We start from the raw sequence: 20,134 nt of genomic DNA on the forward strand, positions 1-20,134 counted from the left end.
TGCTTTATTTCATCCACCAAGGTGGGATACTTTCCTGTGCCACTCCAGTATTAACTCTACTGACATCATTGCAGCACACAGCATTGCAGCATAAGGACCAGGTCTGTACCCAGAAGCTTGCAGCATCTACCCCTTTGCTGCCTCTTTTACCCTCAGGAGAGTGATATCGCATAGGGTCACCTAGGGGAAACGGGAAGTTTTCAGTGCTAGCCCTTAAACCGCAAACAATTCAACAAGTAATCTGGCCCCCGTTTGGTGAAATATGGGTCACACAGCCACACTTTTCCAAATGGTTCTGGTTGGAAGGGATCACCGTGTATTGCAAGCAGCATTGAAAAAATAAGGGGGAGGGAGGTTCCTGTTTGTCTCCCTTCCGCGGACCCGATGCCGCTTTTGTAACAAACAAGCAATTTGAGGGACTTTACACTGGTGCCTGTCCTCAAGCACCATCCAGGTTGCTAGGAAAAAGGGTTTTTTTCTCAAGTTCCAACCTGTGATCCCAAGGATGTCTTCACAAAAGCAGCAGCATAGGACCCCTCGCCCCATACCTCGTGTCCTTACTTACCAGGGCTGGAGCAGCAAACCGACCCTTGCAATAGCAAGCGATTACGTTGTGGCTTACAGTGAAGTGTATTGAGGCCTGACTTTTTTATGTAAAAAATTAACCTTGCACTATGTATGGACTGTGAATTCTACCCTTGTGCTTTGCATTCCTGTCAGCTGAAACCTTGTCAGTCAGTGCATACTCCACATTGGACATTCTAATGTGCTGGGGGGTGCTTGACTCCTGGCTCTGCCCATACCCCACCCTCACATCACCCCTTCCTCCAAGGCCATGCCCCTCAACCTCTTACCGCCCCCACTCCACCTCCGCCCCGCCTCTTCCTGTCCCTGCTCCGTCCTCTCTCCCCACAGACCACTGTCCTCGCTTCTCCCTCTCCATCCCAAAGCCTCCTGCATGCCACGAAACAGCTGATTGTGGCGGGCAGGAGGTGTGGGGAGAGAGGGGAAGGTGCTGATCAGTGAGGCCTGCCAGTGGGCGGCAAACACTGGGGAGCAGCGAAGGAGATGATAGGGGTGCTACTAGTGGGTGCTCAGCACCCACTGTTTTTAACCCATGGGTGCTCCAGCCCCAGAGCACCCATGGAGTCAGCATCTATTAGGGTGACCAGAAGTCCCGATAAAATCGGAACCGTCCCGATATTTAGGTGTTTGTCCTGTGTCCCGACCGATCTTTGGTTGGGACACAATTTGTCCTGATATTTTGCTCCACCAGCAGCACTCAGCTTATTTTTTTTTCTTTCTTTCGCTGCTCCGCCGGCAGTGCTCGGCTTTTTTTTTTCTCTGCTGGCAGACCCCCCCCCCATGTGTCCCTATATTTTCTCCCTCTTATTGGGTCTCATCTCACCCTACCATCTATGCACTGGGACAGAGACTTTCCCAGATTAGAAGGCAGAAAAAGAAGACTTGGGAGGACATGTTCAATTAGTTAATGCACGCATGCGACAGTGACAAGATGGAGCTCAGAGCATGGAGGATTATACTGTCCGAGAACCTGGACATGGACAGGGAGGACAGGAGAACATGCAGGGAACAAGTGTTCGCCATGCAGGAAGAGATTCTGCAGATATGAAGGAGCAATCAGACATGTTGATGCATCTGGTTGAGGTTCAAGAAAGGTAGCTGGATGCTAGTCCCTCTGCAGCCTATGCTGAACCTGCTGCAATCATCATCCAGTTCTACATCCTCCTCCCCTAAACGTCCTAAGAGGCGGCGGGGGGAGGGGTTCGGTATCCCTTGCACTCCACACCAGGGGCAGGTACAAGGACCAGAAGGCTCCCATTCCCACACCTTTGATTTGTTACTGCAGTGCATATGTAAACAAGCTGTCCTTGTTTCTCCCCCCACAGTGTTATCAGCCCTTTTGCCCTAGGTTATCTTACTTTTCTTTGCTGTCTCTGTGTTTCTGAGCATAATAAAATGTAATGGATTGAGGAGAAAAGGCAATTTATTCATTCAAAACACGGTGGTTGGTGGGGGTGGAGTTTACAGGGTAGAAAATGCAAGGGACGGGACAGTTTGGTAAGGAACCACCACAGACAAGTGTCATATTACTCTGGCTCATTGCTGAAACTGGTTTTGAAAGCCTCACAGAGATGCAGAGCCCCAATGTGCTCTTCTTATTGCCCTGGTGTCTGGCTGCTCAAAATTGGCTGTGAGGTGATCTGCCTCAACCCATTCACCCCAGAGAAAACTTTTCTCCCCTTGTTTCACAAATATTATGGAGCACACAGCAGGCAACAATAACAATGGAGATTTTGCTTTCACTGAGGTCTAACCTAGTAAGCAAACTGTGCCAGTGACCTTTTAAACATCCAAAGGCATGTTCCACCACCATTCGACACTTGCTCAGCCTATGGTTGAACCGGTCCTTACTGCTGTCCAGGCTGCCTGTGTACAGCTTTATGAGCCATGGGAGCAAGGGGTAGGCTGGGTCTCCCAGAATCACGATTGGCATTTCAACATCACCAATGGTTATTTTGCAGTCAGGAAAGAAAATCCCTGCTTGCAGCTTTCTGAATAGACTGTGTTCTTAAAGATGCATGCACCTTTCCCAACCAGCCCACATTGATGTCGGTGAAATGGCTCCTGTGATCCATCAGCACTTGCAACATCATTTAGAAGTATCCCTTTTGGTTTATGTACTCTTTGGCAAGGTGGTCTGGTGCCAAGATAGGGGTATGGGTTCCATCTATCGCCCCACCGCAGTTAGGGAACCCCATCACAGCAAAACCATCCACTATGTCCTGCATGTTGTCCAGAGTCACTATCCTTCTTAGCAGAAATCTGTAAATGGCCCTGCAAACTTGGATCACAACAGATCCCACAGTAGATTTACCCACTCCAAATTGATGCCCCACTAACTGGTAGCAGTCTGGCATTGCAAGCTTCCAGAGCTATCGCCACTTGCTTCTCCACTGTCAGAGCAGCTCTAATTTTAGTATTGCTGCACTTCGGGGGCGGGGAAAGCTTTTCACACAGTTCCTGGAAAGTGGCCTTACGCATTCTAGTTCTGCAGCCATTGCTGCATAACAATGCACCACTCAGTGCTTGTTTCCCAGGCCCAGAAATGGCACTCAGTTGTGTCAAGGTGATGCGTGACTGTCAGCAGCAACTGTGAATTGCTCTGCTCTATGACTTCCAGCGGGACTGCTAGCATGGTATCACATTGTTTCACATGGCGGCTCCTGTATCAGCTGTGTAAATACTGCAGGATAAAGCGTGAGGTTTGTAATGCTCACAACAACAGTGCGCAGCTGAGCGGGGTCCATGCTTATCTTGCCATGGCGTCCACGTGAGTGACCCAAGCTTACGAAAAAAGACACAAAAAAGGCTTGGTTTGTTTGCTGTTGATTTCAGGAAGGGAGGGACAGAAGAAGGGAGGTAAGTGCATCATGGAAGGCTAATACCATGTTCCCATAAACATCAGTGCCAATGTTTTGGACCCATAAGGCATTGCAAGCCCAACCCAAAATTCCACTCGGCTACATGCACTGTGGGATAGCTACCCACAGTACAGTGCTCCATGCAAGCCCTGCTAGTGAGGATGCACTATTCTGACACAATGAGTGCAGTGTGGACACACAAGATCTACTTGCTTAAATGAGAGGCGCAGTGTCAACTTACATAAAGTCAGCTTAACTTTGTAGTATAGACATGGCCTATGTACTGTAGTTTTGGGCATCAGTTAATGGAAAGACTGCTCCTCTCCTGGGGCAATGCTGTGTCAGCTGTGAGCAGCAGAGGCTCTTGATATAACAGTCCACTTGTTTAAAAGTAGTGAGGGTGGTTGGTGGCTGGCAGAGTGTTTTTAGAAAGGGATCTCCAACTCCGACACATCTTTCCTTGGTCTAACAAAACAAGGATTTGTTACATTCAGAGCATACTTCAAGGCTGATGCTTTCCGTGGGGCTTTCCAGGAAGCAGTGGATTTAAAGATGAGGCTGGTTACTTATGATCTGATGTTAATTATGATGGGCTTCTAATCATTATGTTTGCTATTTGTGAGATTAATATTATAATATTTGCACAGGCACTTAGTGGTTGGGATAATAGTTTTTAATTAAACAAATTAAATAGCAGTGATATAATCCTGGTGTCCAAAGATTATTTTTTTCTGAAACCTTTCTGCATTTTAATCTATAGATACGTAATAACAGTAATAAATTCCAATTCAAAGTGAATTTCTGAAATATTTCCTTTAGTGCCTAAAGACCCACCTAACAACGTAACATTTCAGAAGATACCAGATGAAGTAACAAAATTCCAAGTGATGTTTTTGCCACCATCTGAACCCAATGGAAATATTCAAGTATATCAAGCCATGATCTACAAAGAAGATGACCCTGCTGTTGTCCAGATTCATAATCTAAGTGTCATTGACAAAACAAATAAATCGGTCACTGCAGTGATAGAGGGGCTAAAAGGAGGACATACGTATAATGTCATTGTAAGGTTTAATACAATTTTCTGTCTTTGATGTCAACAGATTTGCCTAATTAAGGAGTGCAGGCCTAAGCCCAGAATAAGGTTTTGTTCCCTGGCATTGTAACCAAGGGTATAAAGTGCATGGGGAAAATCAGTAGTAACTGAAGACACTTAGCATCTCACTGGTGGCAGCTAGTACCTTGTAGGACTAAATCCTAGATCACCAGGCCAGTCTTTGGCACATCACTTTCAACTACAAAATTTTGTTCTGTCTTTTGATCCCCAAGGTCTTCTTCTGTTTTGTATTGTTTTTGTGTTGAATCTTGATTACTGCGTGTAGTCCCACCATTAAAGCAATCAGGGATTAGGACAGAAGGGGAGGAGAAGCAAAAATAAAACTCCTCCTGGAAATAATTGTTCAGATGTTGGATTTGTTTCCCCGCCCCCTTTGTTTTAACTATGTTATACCAGGGACTGAAATGTTGTTTTCCTTAAGATTTTAGAGATGAGTGGAGTGAATGGCACAAAAAATGACCTAGGAAGGTACTAGAGGGAGTCTCTCTGCAATTTTTTTTTTTTTAAGTACATATCTGTTCCATTTCTGGTTTTGCCAATATCAAAGGAGTTTGGAAGAATAAACAAATTGGGCCAAATTCTTTCAGTTGCACTGGTGTAAATCCAGAGACTCTCACGTATAACTGAAGGCAGAATTTGGTCCACTGAATCAGATAATAGTATCCAATTTACTTTTGTATATTGTCTTTCATACAAAAGTACTACAAAATGCTTCACGAGTGCTTTCAAGCTTTACACGCAGATAGAATTATTTCAATCATAATTTATCATACAGGTAGCATCTATATAAGCAGAGGGACAGGTGTCAAGAGGGATATAAAGACCATGTTACAGGCGAGAAACTAAGACTCTCAGGGAATAGGATTTCATGGAAGGCTAGGAAAATAAGTCTTGAATTTGGATTTAAAGAGAGTCAGGGAATGAGTTAGAGGTAGAGAGACATGTTAGTGTAATAGTGTGTTCCCGAGAGTATAAGGGAATGGAGCTAGAGATAAATTAGTAGGGAAATTTTAATACATATTTTAAATAATATTGCTCCATATATACATAAATTAAGGTTCTAGTTCCATCTTGCATTCTGGCCACATGAAAAACATGAATGACAATCTCAAAGTTTATGTTATCACTGAAACCCTTCAGTCTTGTCATGTTATGTATACATAAAATTGCAAGATTCATTATTCCTTTAAAAAGTATATACACCTCTACCTCAATATAACGCAACCCAGTATAACACAAATTTGGATATAATGTGGTAAAGCAGTGCTCTGGGTGGAGACGGGGCTGTGTGCTCCAGCGGATCAAAGCAAGTTCGATATAATGCGGTTTCACCTGTAACACGGTAAGATTTTTTGGCTCCCGAGGACAGCGTTATATTGAGGTAGAGGTATATTTAGCTTTTGCTGATTTAAGTTTAACACAAATGTTCAATAAAATAAAGTATTCATTTCTTTTTAAGGTGTATGCAATAAATGGTGCTGGTGCAGGGCCAAAAATCCAACTAAAAATAACTATGGATATTAAAGGTATGCATAATAAAGTGCTTTTTTGCTGAGATCCCTATAAGCTTTAAAGAAATTACTGTAAATTTGTGCATGTATATGTGTGTCCCTCCTGTCCATTGCCTAGAAGAATGAACATTAGGCTGAGAGCCTTGAATGTCTGAGTTCTTTCCTGCCTCTGCTACAGATTAATGATATTTGGTACTTATATAGGACCTTGCTGATATTGAATTGTACCATACACCATAATTAGCACGAATAAAACAGTAGTACTACTCAATGTGGAAAAGGTTATCAGAATTTACCATTTCACAAATATTTAGTTATGTCTCACCATGACATTTAGAAATAGACTATAGAACCATATGTACTTATACCTTACCACATCCATACGAAGCAAATAAAATCGTTGTCTCCATTTCGCAGCTAGAAAAACTGAGGCTCTGATTTTTTTTTAATAGTGTTCTTTCTTTGTCAAACCAGTCACTTGGACTCTGATTCTGCAAAGAGGGAAATCTATGAGGGCAGACTCTGACCCTCTCAAGGACCTCTTGCAGGATTGAGGCCTTAATTAGGACATTAGGCTGTCCACCAAAATGTCCCAAATAAGAGGATTCCATGCTTGAACTAAGTGATTTTAATTAATAAATTAGAAAGCAAAACATTTTGGCTTGTCTTTGTTTAAAAACAGAACCACCAAGACCTAATAAGAAACCAACACCAGTTTTTGATACTAGTGGGACTCTACTTGTTACTGCTACAACCATTACTATCAGAATGCCAGTATGTTACTATAATGATGATCATGGACCTATCAAGAAGATACAAGTTCTTGTTGCAGAAGCAGGAGGTAGAGAAAGCTATTATGTTCTTTTGCTAATTGTTCATACCTTTCAGTTTCTTGCATTTGACCTATTACTCTGTTCCCTTGTTGCCTTTATTGGGTGATGCAGAATTAATGTGGGGAGACATCTGACCATTTTCTGCAGCAAGTGGAATACTCCCAGGAGTCATTCGTGTGATACCTCTGTGCTACCATTCCTTGCTCCAAAGCTGAAGCATTATCTGTATGCTGTAGACTAGATTCAGGGAACATGCCCAAGGCATTCACCCTTTTCAGCTGACAAATAGTGCTGTTGGTAGTTGAAGTCACCTTATACACTATTTTTCATCATCTTTTTCAGGGTTTATCTGTTTTCTTTGTTCATGATTTCCTTTTAAACATAACTCATGCAGTATCTCTGAAACTAAAATAGCTGAAAGTTCCATTTAGCAGTTTTTCCTTCTGTAGCCATTTTGTTGCTGTTAGAAGAATGCAACCATGATAACATTTCTGTTTTACTGCAGGAATGAGTCATGTACATTTATTTTGTGCAGTACAGGTCAAATTCTGAACTGATGAACTTTTGCTAATGAACATTTGCTCATATGAGTAGTCCCATGGGACTAGTGTATACCATTCATACTTTTGAAAAATGATCACTTATTGAGGTGTTTAAGTGGGAGCTATTGGGTGCTAAGCACTTCTGAAAATAGGGCCATGGGTTTACCTTCTTTAACTGCAATCTATTTAGGATTGAAATGATTTATAATTAATTTCTTCTGACAATAGTTCAGCATGATGGAAATGTTACTAACTGGTATGATGCCTACTTCAAAAAGCCCAGGCCATATTTTACAAATGAAGGCTTTCCAAACCCACCCTGTACAAAAGGAAAGGAAGGACTGAGTGGCAAAGAAGATATGTATGTTATAGGTGCTGATACTACATGCATGATACCTGGGAGTGAAGATAAAATCTGCAACGGCCCCCTAAAACCGAGAAAGCAGTACTTGTAAGTATACGATTCAAGTTCTATGTCAGTATTTGAGCAATAAAAATGTTTAAACAAAAATATGCATTTATATGAGTGACAATCAGACAAAATGCAAGGGTAATATATTTTTAAAGCCCATTTAAAAAAAGGCGAGGTCTAAAGTGATTTCACAAGACTTCACAAGAAACCATAGGTACACTGGGACTTGCTGTATGAAGTGGTTTTAAATCTTCATATACTTAATTTTTTTTTGTTTTACTGGACTGTAAATGTGAGAGAACTGACAGGTAGTTTTTTTTGTTTTAGTAACATAAGATTGTTCTTCCTGAATTCAGCAAGTCTAAGTGCAAGATAAGTACTATCCATTTCACGCATCTACAGTATACTTTTAACATGCTGACATTAGGATTCTAAAATTATATGGTGTATACTGATTGCATGTAATTTTCTCCCAAAATGAAGAATAATTACTAATTCTTCACTGAATGAATGACTTTAAACCTTGTATGTGCATATCTGATTCCTACCTTTATTTAATTATTTTACAGATTTAAGTTCAGAGCAACAAATGTTAAAGGCCAGTTTACAGATTCAGACTATTCTGACCCTGTCAAAACTTTAGGTAAGGAGAATTTAATTTATTGAACACATTTTAATATTTCAAAAGCATCTGATAAGTTATGAAATTGCTCCATCTCCTTTTTACCAGATCATTCTCTTTTAAGTTAATAAATACAACTTTTTGTGGGCCTAGCTTAACCTGAAGAGTGCACAGTCTCGAAATCCATTCATCCCACAGGATACCCTGCAAAGCCGTGCCATGGTAGCTGCATGATCTTCTTCATGAGTCTCAGCTGTGATCCATTCCTTCTGCTGGCAGCCATCCTGTGGACATGATCCCTTGACCCTTCAGGTTCAAACAAAAATAAAGAACTTTTATCAGTCATAAACAGGCTGTCAAGGTTCTTCTTAAACCAATGGTGTTCTAATGTAGAACCTAGACAATTATGGATGCCACTAACCAATGATATAATTGTTGTTGGAACCCCAAGTCACATATAGCTGTGCAGCAGCTGCACTGATCCTGAGGGAATGAGATTCAAACTTTTTTGGGCAGCTCTCTTGAAATTGATAGGTTTCTTTAACAAAATAGTAAACCAATACTTAGGAAACTACCATCCCTTGGAAAAGGGAACCCAAACAAGCTGTAGAAGTCCCTAGATAATAGCAGAGGGCTGCTGCTGGGCATATTTCCTCCTCTGTGCACTCATCTTGTGCCCTCTGAGATCCCCAGCCCACCTGATATGTCCTATAAAATGAAGTGTCACATTTATTACCCCCATCTGCATATTGGAAGTACCCAAATGCTAGTGCCCAACCTGAATGGTCTATTTACCTGAACCTGAATGCTCAAAAAAAAAAAAAATAAGCAACTACAAATGCTGCTTTCTGCCTTAGAAATCTCTGACATTCAAAGTCATTGAAGCAAATCCCCTGAAGGACCAGCATGATAGGGCAGTATGAAAGGAGTCAATTGCAACCCCTCCCTTCCCCTTCTAGATACTTGTGCACTAGAAATCCCCTGAATGGTTTAAAGAAACCATTCAGGCAAGCACAGAATGAAATGCCTTACAGGCAAATACTGTAGTTAATTATAGTCCCTACTGTACTAGCACAATTGAAAATTGCACCATTTGCTCCTCTGGCGTGTGCCACAACTGGACAAGACCTGGTTGCCCTTACTATGATAAGAAATAAGAAAAAACAGCACTGTAAATTCTCCAAATCCTAGGGTTTCCTAATCTCTCTTTCATGCCAATACTACCTTGTGCCAAGGTTCCACAGGAATGATGGCATCCCAGCTGGCTCTTGCCGGGCCAGATCAAGCAGGCATAATAATTAGTTTTTAGCAGGAGTGCCTCACTTACACAAAACTGCACAATAGATTTTAGTGTATATTCTCCTCTCAACCATTTTGTGAATACCACTATTCTAATCTGAAAGAGCTTGGGAGTCATTAGTCGTAGCTATGCCACAAAGGATGCAACCACACTAGGAAAAAAGGTGGAGGGTTACTATGTTTTAGCCATTGTGGTAAAAGCTTAGTGTGAACAAGGCAGTTTGTAGTTTTCACCTGTTAGCAGTGGCAGTAAACAATTGGAGGGATCCTAGGGTTTACCTCTACCTGCTAACTATCAGTGATTCTCAAACTTTGGTGATCGCTTTGAAATAGCAAGCCTCTGAGTGTGACCCCTCTTAAATATATAAAAAAATGTTTTTAATTTATAACACCTTTATAAAATCTGGATGCAAAGCAGGGTTTGGGGTGGAGGCTGACAGCTCATGACCCTCCATGTAATAACCTCATGACCCCCAAGGGGTCCCGACCCCCAGTTTGAGAGCCCCTGTGCGAACTCATGTGAAAACTACAAACTGCCTTGTCCACACCAGATTTTTAACATGTTTGTTACCATGTGTTAGTTTATGCTTTGTAAAAACAAAACAAAGCAAAAACACTTTTTCATAGTGACGTCAAGGCCACAGAAAGATGAAACAATTACAATGTGACATTTGCATTATCCTATTGCCTCTTTATGAATCAGAATCATTATGTATTGATGTGACAGCAGATCAAAATCATTTTGCAACACAATGTCATTTGTTGCTATGACTCTATTTTGTCCCTCTCTCACTACCACCCCACCTCCACATCCTCTCCCCTGCTCCAAACCTCTTCCTGGCTGCGAGGAGGAAAAAAGTTTCTCCTCTGTCAGAGGGTTGTGGAAGAGCAAGACAGGATTCTGGCAACTCTAATTCATTTACTTAGCAGCTCTGCTTGGGCTTGTCTTGACCAGATTTTTTTTTTTTTTTTTTTTACTTTGAATTAATTGATTGTCAACTAACTCAAGATAGTCAACATTCTTGTGAAAGCTAGTTTGGACTAGAGCTGTGTGGAATTTTGTGCCAAAACGTTTTTTTGATGAAAATGCACCTCTGGATCGACGGTTAATGTTTTGTGAATTTGTGTCAAAGTTGGAAATTGTTTGTCAGTTTTTTTAATTGAAATGTTTCATTTCAACATTTCTGAATTAAATCATTTAGAATTTTTCAATTCAAAAAAACTTTTCCTTTCAAAATGTTCTTCAATTTTATTTAAAAAATTGAAAATGAAACAAAACGTTTCTTTCAGTTTCAACAGAACAATTTTTCATGAGTTTTTGGTTCACTGAAAATTTTGAACAAATTTCGTAGATCTGAATTTTTTTTTATTTTTTTTTTTAATTTTTCAGTCTGGCCAGTGAGCCAAAAAAATCTGTTATTCTCACAGCTCTACTCTGAACATTCCCCAGTCATTTGTTCCAGGCTACTCATATTGGTAATTTACCTGAAGGTTCAGCCAATGCTGGTAGTGTCTACACTAGTCTTCACAAAGGTATTTATTATCGCAAGTTAATTAATAATCAATTAGCTTAAGGTAAAGTCTAGTGCAGACAAACCCAAAGAGCATCTGTGAACAACTGCATATGTGGCTAGAGAACCAAAGGTTTATTATTACTGCTTGACAGTATTTTTATTAGTGATATAAATAAACAAATGCCAGAAGCAAAACAGATTTAATATTACTGTTCCAAAACTTTGGTATGGGACCTGATACCCTTTGACCCAAGAGGTTCACCACTGTACAGGGTTTTGCAGATTGTTTCCATTTTGTTTGCAGAGGTAGTCAAAGGACAATCCAGTCTTCAGATATTTGTTCTTCAAATGTTCAGTCCCAGTATTGCCCACTTTCTGTTGCAGGTGAGGGACTGTCAGAAAGAGCTGTAGAAATAATACTTGCAGTTACTTTGTGTATACTTTCCATAATTCTTCTTGTGGTGGCAATCTATGCTTTTGCAAGGTAAGACTTCTTTGTATATACAGTACTACACATTCTTTTTCATCTGTATGCAAATATGTCTTTACATATAGAAGAAATAAATCCTATACATAGAACCACATGTAACCAGCCTGATATCTTAAATTGCATTTTAATACCATTTTTTATCGTATAGAAACTTACTATCATCCACTTCAGCTTGATTTGAAGTGAGCAGCTTGATTTGAAGTCAGCCAGTCAAAATCTGTTCTCAGTGACACTGGTGAAATTTCAGAGTAGCTCCATTGAAGTGAATAGATCTAGTCTGGAATTACACCTGTATTTGAGAAATCAGAAATCTGACGCTAGATGAGGTAACCTATAGCATGCATAGATGCCTAGTTGAAGAAGGAGGCAAACTGCTGCATTAATGATATTCATTCGCTCATTAGCCATAGGTGCTATGCAGCCACTGCTAATTCACTACAACATTGAAGGAAAATAAGAAATGGAAGTCAAGAGTTTACAAAGGAGTTAAGTATAAGAGCTTGATTCTCTTTTCACATATGTTTTACACTAGTATAACTCCATTGTATTCGGTTGAATTACTTCTGGTTTACACTAGTGAAAATGAGAGGAAAATCAGGTCCAAGTACTAATAATTTCTGGGGCAAACTTTCTCCATTGTCAGAATTTTGCCAGTAAAATGGAGCTAAAATGCATGCTGACAAAAATGTTCAAAGAGATGGGTAAAATGTTACTGGTTTTGCTATGCTCATTACAGAATGAAAACTGGAAGTATCATCGTTTTTCTAGAGCTTCTCTACTCCTAATTCTATGAAAGGCTGAATCTATCCTTCTATCCTGCTAATTCATGTGTAATTAATAAATCATTTGAATATTCTTTTTCATTCACTCTCAACTTTGTTATGATCTTTGTTTAGAATCCGACAAAAGCAAAAAGAGGGAGGCACCTACTCCCCACGGGATGCAGAAATTATTGACACTAAATTCAAGCTGGATCAGTTGATCACAGTGGCAGACCTGGAACTGAAGGATGAGAGATTTACTCGGTAAGCATACTTCTTAGGCAAAGCAGTAGTCCAAAGGATCTGTAGCCATAACCCCATTCTGACCTTTGCTTGTTTGGAAGTGTTTGTGGTGTTCTTATTTACACAGGTCACTAAGATCCTCTTTCAAAGGGTGCCCTCCATCCTCCAGACGCTTCTGACTAACGTGTAGAATATTACTTAATCTTCACATCTTTTATAAGATAAAGATCCAAGCTACAATAAGATAAAGCTCTAAGTGCAAATCGTCCTTTAATTCTGATGGCAAAAGGAGCTGCAGTTTTTTAAACATGGGAAATTGTTCAGTATTTTGATGGCTCACTATTTTCTGTGGATTGCAAACTTATAAACATCCCAAAAGATCCAAATCCTTAAACTCTGTGGATTGCAAACTTATAAACATCCCAAAAGATCCAAGCCCTTAAACCGTGTCTTTTTCAGCTCAATCAGTAACAACACAGTCATTGTTTAATTGACATATAGAAAATGTTTTAGCACAAGGGGACCTATTTTGTAGCTGAGTTTCTCTGGAACATGAAAACACTCTGGCCACACCCATACACCCAGGCCCTGGCGAAGCATGTGGTAGCCCTAGGCCACTCAGCTGGCCCGATTTCCTGGGTTTTCACAGAGTGACAGAGACTCTTGCCCCACGTATTGTTTGGAATGGAAGCTGTGCTGTGTTCCTTTTGGTAGTCAGAAACTGCCACATTATTCCACAGATAGATATCATGAAAATTCTGAACAGTGGGCTATGACTGAATTAGCAAATGATGGATAAATATTATTGACATGGCTGTATTTTCCCTACTCTGTCACACAGCACATAGAATGGAAAGCACTGTGGCAGCAATCTCCTTAAAGATTGGAAGCCTAGGATTACCTTGCCCTAGGAGTTAAGCACCCTACTATTGTAGACTATGGGTGGCTTGAAGATGAAAGCCTGTAGCTGTTGACCTGTTCATTTTGAATGTTTTATGGCTATATGCATGGTGCAAAAAAGGATTATTGCATTATAAAGTTGTTCAACTGTGTGCATTCAAGAGTGGCCACTTACAGCACATGGTCAAACATACCGAGAGTCCTCTGGTGCAAATGAATGCAATGCATCCTGTGTGGACATTTTGCCACATTTTGTTTAGATAATATAGTCTAATACCCATTAACAGTAATGGAGATGTTCACTTTCAACAGACAGACACAACCCCTTGCACCTTTGTAGCTGTAAACCAGATAAATGTCCCTGTCCATTAATTTGAGAAGTTTCCTACAGCGTATACATTTGAAAATTGCTAGCAAAATAGAACAGTATCATTTTTGTTTGTGTACTAAATTATTAATGGATTTTACTTCCAGATACTCCTCATTTTTCTTTAGACGCAAGGAGATATTTGTCATCCAGTAAGTTACTGAACTGTTGAAGAGACCTGGTGTGATTTCCATAATATTGTATAACTTGTGTGCTACTATACTTTGTTGATCTTTGTCCAAAGTAAATAATTTTCCAAAGTGTGTTCTTGGTAATGAAGATGAAATTAGTATTAGCAACATATATTATTATATGGTAATGCTAATGACAAATGATTGTATTTGTCAACATGTCATCTTTGATCTCAGTGATTAATGTTAAGACACTATAATTCTGCAACTATTTTAAAACAAAGAAGAGCAATTTTTAACAAAAGGTATGTCAGGCTCACCTCAGCAGGCATACAAAAAGTAGACAGCACAATTAGAGTGTATATACCAACTGGAGTTCAAAACTGGGCATTACACTTTACTTCGAGAGTTAGAATTTGCATATTCAGGAGAAATCCTTTTGTTTCTTTTCAGCTGCCTGTTGTATTGTCCATGCTACCAGAAAGCATCCCATTAAGATCTCAACAAAAATTCCAAGGGGTCAAATCCCATGTTACATGGGAGGATTCCACTTTACCACTGTTCTGTCTAAATTATGGATTTATACAATATCAAACCGTGCAGGTTAGGCTACAAAATTGTAATATTTCATATATGTGCAGCTTGTTAAGTGATTTATGAACAGCAAGGACATTACTGAGCAGTAATTCCACAGTTTTAGTTGCCCTACCAATTATTTTATTTTGAGGCACTTTCACTTTCTGGGTCTGATATATTAAGAGTGATATGGAATGTAAAAGTGTCATGTTAGCTACATGCTGATGATTACACTGAGACCATCATAAATGAATTGTGCATTCAAAATATGGTTACTACTTTCTATTTCTGCACTTCCTCACTGTCCTGAGTTGGTTGAATTATCACATGCACAGAGTCAATTGCCTAGCCATAGCTTTTCGAATAGTGAGGGAATACTTAGCAAGTTACTGCCAGATTCTAGATCATTTGTGCCATCTAAGCAGCATAAATTAGCCTGTTTGGGGAAGGAATCTGTCCATATATATCATTTCCTGCTTATCCTATATCATGTGAAGCACTGAAAACAGTGTTCTATAACTGGCTAGCTAAGTATTCCCTTACCATGGGGGCAATTTTAGTTGATGTACAGCAGTTCCTGCATCAACCACCTATCCCCACTCGTCCCTCCCCCACATTTCTGTGTAGGGGTGTGTTGCACAACACAGTGCTCTGCCAGTTGTCAGCTGACTTACCATAATAATTTGATGTAAGTTAGAGCAGCCTTGGAGCTGGGGTGGCATAGGTTGGCCCGCAGAATCAGAGAGCTGTAACCCTACAAACCTTCCCACATACCCACCCATTCTCCTATGCCCAGCAAATCTTAGCATAGAAGATTATTTGGCTCAGATTGTCAGGAACATGCAGAACAGGTCCACATAATAAGTAGGATAGGGTGGGAAGTGGTTTCCCCATCTTGTGAAAATTTCCAAGATTTCAAAACTTTTTCCTAGCCAGAATTGGGCCAAAAAATCAAAATCTCAAAAAAAAATTTGTGAACCAACAAACTGAAAAAAAAATTGGTTTTAGTCAATCAAAGTATTTCATTTCATTTTCAGCCTTTTCAAAAACATTTTTAATATTAATTAAGTTACATTTCATAACAAAGTTGTTCAAACAAATAACAAACAAAAAAACCTCAACCATTTTCAACAAACAGTTTAGGTTTAGATGAATAAGCATTTTTCAGCAAAACAAGTTGCCTCAGAAAAGTTCCTGACTAGCTCTAGCGCAGACACACTAATACCTGATACATGTGTGCCAGATTCTTGAAACATGCTGGAAGGGAATAATTCCTAATATACTAACATGAGAGAGCAGTGAAGACATGTTAATCCCCTTACGTGGTATGAGACAGGCAAGAACTGAACAGATCAAAGATTGTTTAAATCAAATCCAGCCCATCTATCTAGGTAGAAATATGGAATGGATTCACCAAGGACATGTACACCTGTGATTATATCAATTCCTGTTTATTACAGCCTCTCACAACCTGGCCCAATCCTCTTATCTGGATGGATACTTATCTGCTGTGAGTGGAGCCAACCTCCAGATCTTATTTGCTTTTAAACCCCATGGGTCTGGCTAGTGACTGGTCATTTTTCATAGCTCTGGGTCTCTCAGGAGCAGACCCTGTGTCTGACACCCTACTTGGGCAGTGGGACTCTCTAGTCCAGCTGCCTTAGACCCCAAAACGAGTGTCCCAGTCCTCCTGAGCCCCCAGTTGCTTATACACACTCCCTCAGTGTTCTACTTTATTGTGGGTGCTTTGAACTTCTTGATTAACCCCTTCAGGGACAACATGGCAGGTAAGCAAGGAATGCAGACTTAGCAAAGGAATTTCATAACCACAGGCATTTTACTCTTGGAAGCACTTGAAGTCCTACTTAAATATAATCTCTGACCCTTTTGGTCATTTATCCTGGCTGAGAAACTCCATCCCAGCTCCCATCCAAACTCCTGTGTAGAGAGTTCATTGTTCTTGTGGATGGATTTGGTAGTGGAGCGACATTTAGAGTTGATGGTGCTCAATTTATCTGTACCAGCTTCTCAGGAGGAGCCTAAGGAACAAAATGGCATTCACAAACAAGATGGCATTTACAATTTGACACAGACATATCCCCAATTTGTCACACAGACCATGCAGCATTTTCTCATAATCAACACTGTCATGATCTACAGTCCAGTTAAAGGGACAGATTCTCTCTTCTATTACAGTCCCTTCAAATGTCTGTGATGTAAAGGGGCTGTAAACCTGCTGAAAATGGGCCTTAGGGAATGCTACTATCCCTTGCACCTCCTGGCATAGAGGTATGCCAAGCATTTTCTGAGGAAAGGAGAGGACATGGCCTGAGAATATTGTGCTGTAACTATTCTTGGTTGCAGAAGGACCCTGAGGGGCTGTTACAACTGAGTATAAATTATAGTACTCATGAGGCACAGTCAAGAATAGAGCAGATCCAGGGGTACCCTAAAGCCACCATTGTCTCATCCTTACTCCCCCATTTCTGCACAGGAACAGAGAATCTGGCCTACAAAGAATTCTTTTATTTGTTGACCAGTAGATACGATATTACTGGTTCTGGCAGTATTCTCCATTATACATATAGTGATTACCTACTTAAACTAATAAAATCTTGTGTATCTACCAGTAAAAAGATTAAAAACAAAATATTTTAACTGTACCCACCATCCATGCAAACCATGTGTAAGACGAGTGTGAGCATCAGGGCTATGAGATCTGTTGAGGCATCCACTGAAAGTATTGTATGAACTTTGCACATTCAAAGGATGTTCTACCCAACAATGCCTCATATGATAGCTACCTTATGTGTGGCAGCCACCCTGCCACAACTGATATTGGCACACAACTCACACAGAATGATCTAGGCTGGGGGTCCCCAACGCGGTGTGCCCGTGGGGGCATCTAAATGCGCCCGCGTCCTGTCCAGCGGTCAAGCATCCACCGAAATGCCGCTGAATTTCTGCGGCATTTCAGCGGCGACGCCTCTCGATGACGCCGCTTGCCGCTGACAAGCAATGTCATCGAGAGGCATCGCTGCCGAAATGCTGCAGAAATTCGATGGATGCTCTACTGCTGCCACGGTCCTTCGTCTAGCGCCTACCAGACGAAAAGATTGGGGACCACTGATCTAGGCACTACAAATATACAACAAAAGGCCATTTCTCCACTGACAAAGTACCTGGCTGACATTTACCCAGACAGTTTGGTATGACAGGAGTAGGTTATGGTTTTAAGTCTCTGTACTGATGTGTGCATAAGACAGGAGGGGCTTCATATTAGCAGCAGCTCCTGGATGCATTGTGCCTGAGGCAGATACAATACTTTGTGATGTAGAGTACATGCATACAACAGCAGCATCTGTCATACCCTTTAAAAGGTATGAGGCATACTCTCCCTTTCCAAAAGCCAGCGCAGCTCTTCTGTGGGTGGGGTTGAGGGGAAGAGGGCAGGGTGCTATCATTGCCCCGCATGCCCCCTATAGAGGTTCTAGTGCAACTGTCAGTGCTACATTCCCTCAGTTTCGTGTACCAAGGACCAAGATGTTGCCTGGCCACTGTGCAGTTGAAGGGAATGAGCCTGGTATCCTCTCCTCATCGCCCTTGATCACTCATGAAGGGTTAAGCCCTATGTAGGTATCAATTAACTCATTAAAAATTAGTTCCTCAGTTATTCCTAGCAAGTTCCAATGGTGCTTATGAGTTAAGCCTTTAGTCTACATATTAATTTCTGTGGTTTTCCATTTGGACAAAGTTTTAATTCCCTATAGATTTCAACTGATTGACCCAGAGAGAAAGCTGAGTCTATGTGACTATTTGGTCTTCAGTTACCATTGCCAACACAAATCAGAAGTAATCTGAGTGAGATTCAGATTTTTGATAGACTTCAAAAACTCCCATATGTGAAACAATACACTGTTTAAAAAGAAAATCTGATTTAAAGCTACTCAAAAATCTGAGTTTAGAGAATGCTTTACTTCCCCCCTTTAAAAGGAAACGTTAAATTATCCTGTTGAAATAGGAGAAGTTGTCACTTTACAGTCTGAGTATGAGTTGTACTTTTCATGATCTGATGATATTTGCATCTTGATGTTTCATACAGAAGACTGGAAAGTGAGTGAAGCTGCACTGTTGGCAGACTAGTGTTTGTACATTAAAAAATACTGTAAGAAGATAAAACTGTTACCTCTTATCACAATGTTAAATTTTAGAAATATTGAGAAAAATAAGCTGCATTTTTAAACCCCTGAAGGTTTGCAACTAAGCATCATTGTGCTATGCAAAACTCCACTGAGCTATTTTGGATGAGAACACTCATCATGGCACAGTTCACTCATTGTAAAGCTCCTTATACAACAAGGTTTCAAAAGCCTCAGATCACGCATCTAAATCCACATATGGGTACTAAATGGCCTGATTTTCACAGGTGCTGAGCCCCTATGTATCCCCCCCACTAGCTCCATAGGAAGCTGTGAAAGCTTAGTACTTCTGAAAATCAGACCCTTCATGTAGGTGTCTAATTATGGAGGTAAGTGTCAAACTTTAGGCACCCAATTAGTCCAACTACTTAAAAAACATTTAGTGCTTGTGAAAGGTGCCAGATGACCAGAACTGAACATAGAAATCTTCTGGTTAGCAACACATACATGAGGTAGAAGGACGCACGTTTTGTCTCAATGCCTATTCAGTGCTTGACTTCCCTTGCTGCACTGCCAATGAGAGAGCAAAGGATGTTGGTGATGGTCCTGACTCAATGTTCTTGGCTGTAGGGTTCACTATATCTTGACCACAAAGGCGCTAAGTGTCATATTCTGGATGCTCATGTAATGTGTAAATTGAATGTCAATTCCCAAATGACAGAACTACCAGTCAGGGGCGGATCTAGACATTTCGCTGCCCCAAGCAGGACGGCGTGCCACAGAGGACGCTCTGCTGGTCGCCGGGAGGATGGCAGGTGGCTCCGGTGGACTTCCCGCAGGCGGCAGGAGGTCCACCGGAGCTGTCTGCTGCTCTACCGGTGACCGGCAGAGCGCCCCCCTGCGGCATGCCGCTCCAAGCACACGCTTAGCATGCTGGGGCGTGGAGCCACCCCTGCTACCAGTGCAGTAAGTTACTAAACACAAGCAGTTTCAGGGGAGTGGAGACAACAAAATCTCAGCAATTATTGGGATGTTGATTGGGACATGACTTTTATTCGGTTGGGGAAGACAGAGAATTCAAATATAAAGAAAGAGCAAGCAGTATTTTTTGCAGAATCTGCTAAGAATTTTGCCCAATAAAATTGTAAAGAGAGAGGAGTGCCTGATATTCAAAGGCTAGCACATGTGTGCCCAATACATTGGTGTAATTATTTAAGAATAGTCTCTCCTT

The 20,134-nt window shown here is 40.8% G+C and overlaps 1 protein-coding gene across 1 annotated transcript in view; it reads left to right on the forward strand.

Annotated features, from left to right (window-relative positions):
* Positions 1-20,134, forward strand: part of PTPRQ (protein tyrosine phosphatase receptor type Q) — a 149,542-nt gene that overhangs the window by 102,313 nt on the left and 27,095 nt on the right. Inside the window, exons 29-35 of the mRNA XM_032806315.2 lie at positions 4,266-4,510; positions 6,023-6,089; positions 6,757-6,915; positions 7,678-7,900; positions 8,431-8,504; positions 11,681-11,780; positions 12,683-12,811. Coding sequence (XP_032662206.1) covers positions 4,266-4,510; positions 6,023-6,089; positions 6,757-6,915; positions 7,678-7,900; positions 8,431-8,504; positions 11,681-11,780; positions 12,683-12,811 — 997 coding nt within the window. The remainder of the gene's footprint in view (positions 1-4,265; positions 4,511-6,022; positions 6,090-6,756; positions 6,916-7,677; positions 7,901-8,430; positions 8,505-11,680; positions 11,781-12,682; positions 12,812-20,134) is intronic.

Source organism: Chelonoidis abingdonii, chromosome 1 (genome assembly GCF_003597395.2).
Source record: "Chelonoidis abingdonii isolate Lonesome George chromosome 1, CheloAbing_2.0, whole genome shotgun sequence".
Classification (NCBI taxonomy): Eukaryota; Metazoa; Chordata; order Testudines; family Testudinidae; genus Chelonoidis; species Chelonoidis abingdonii.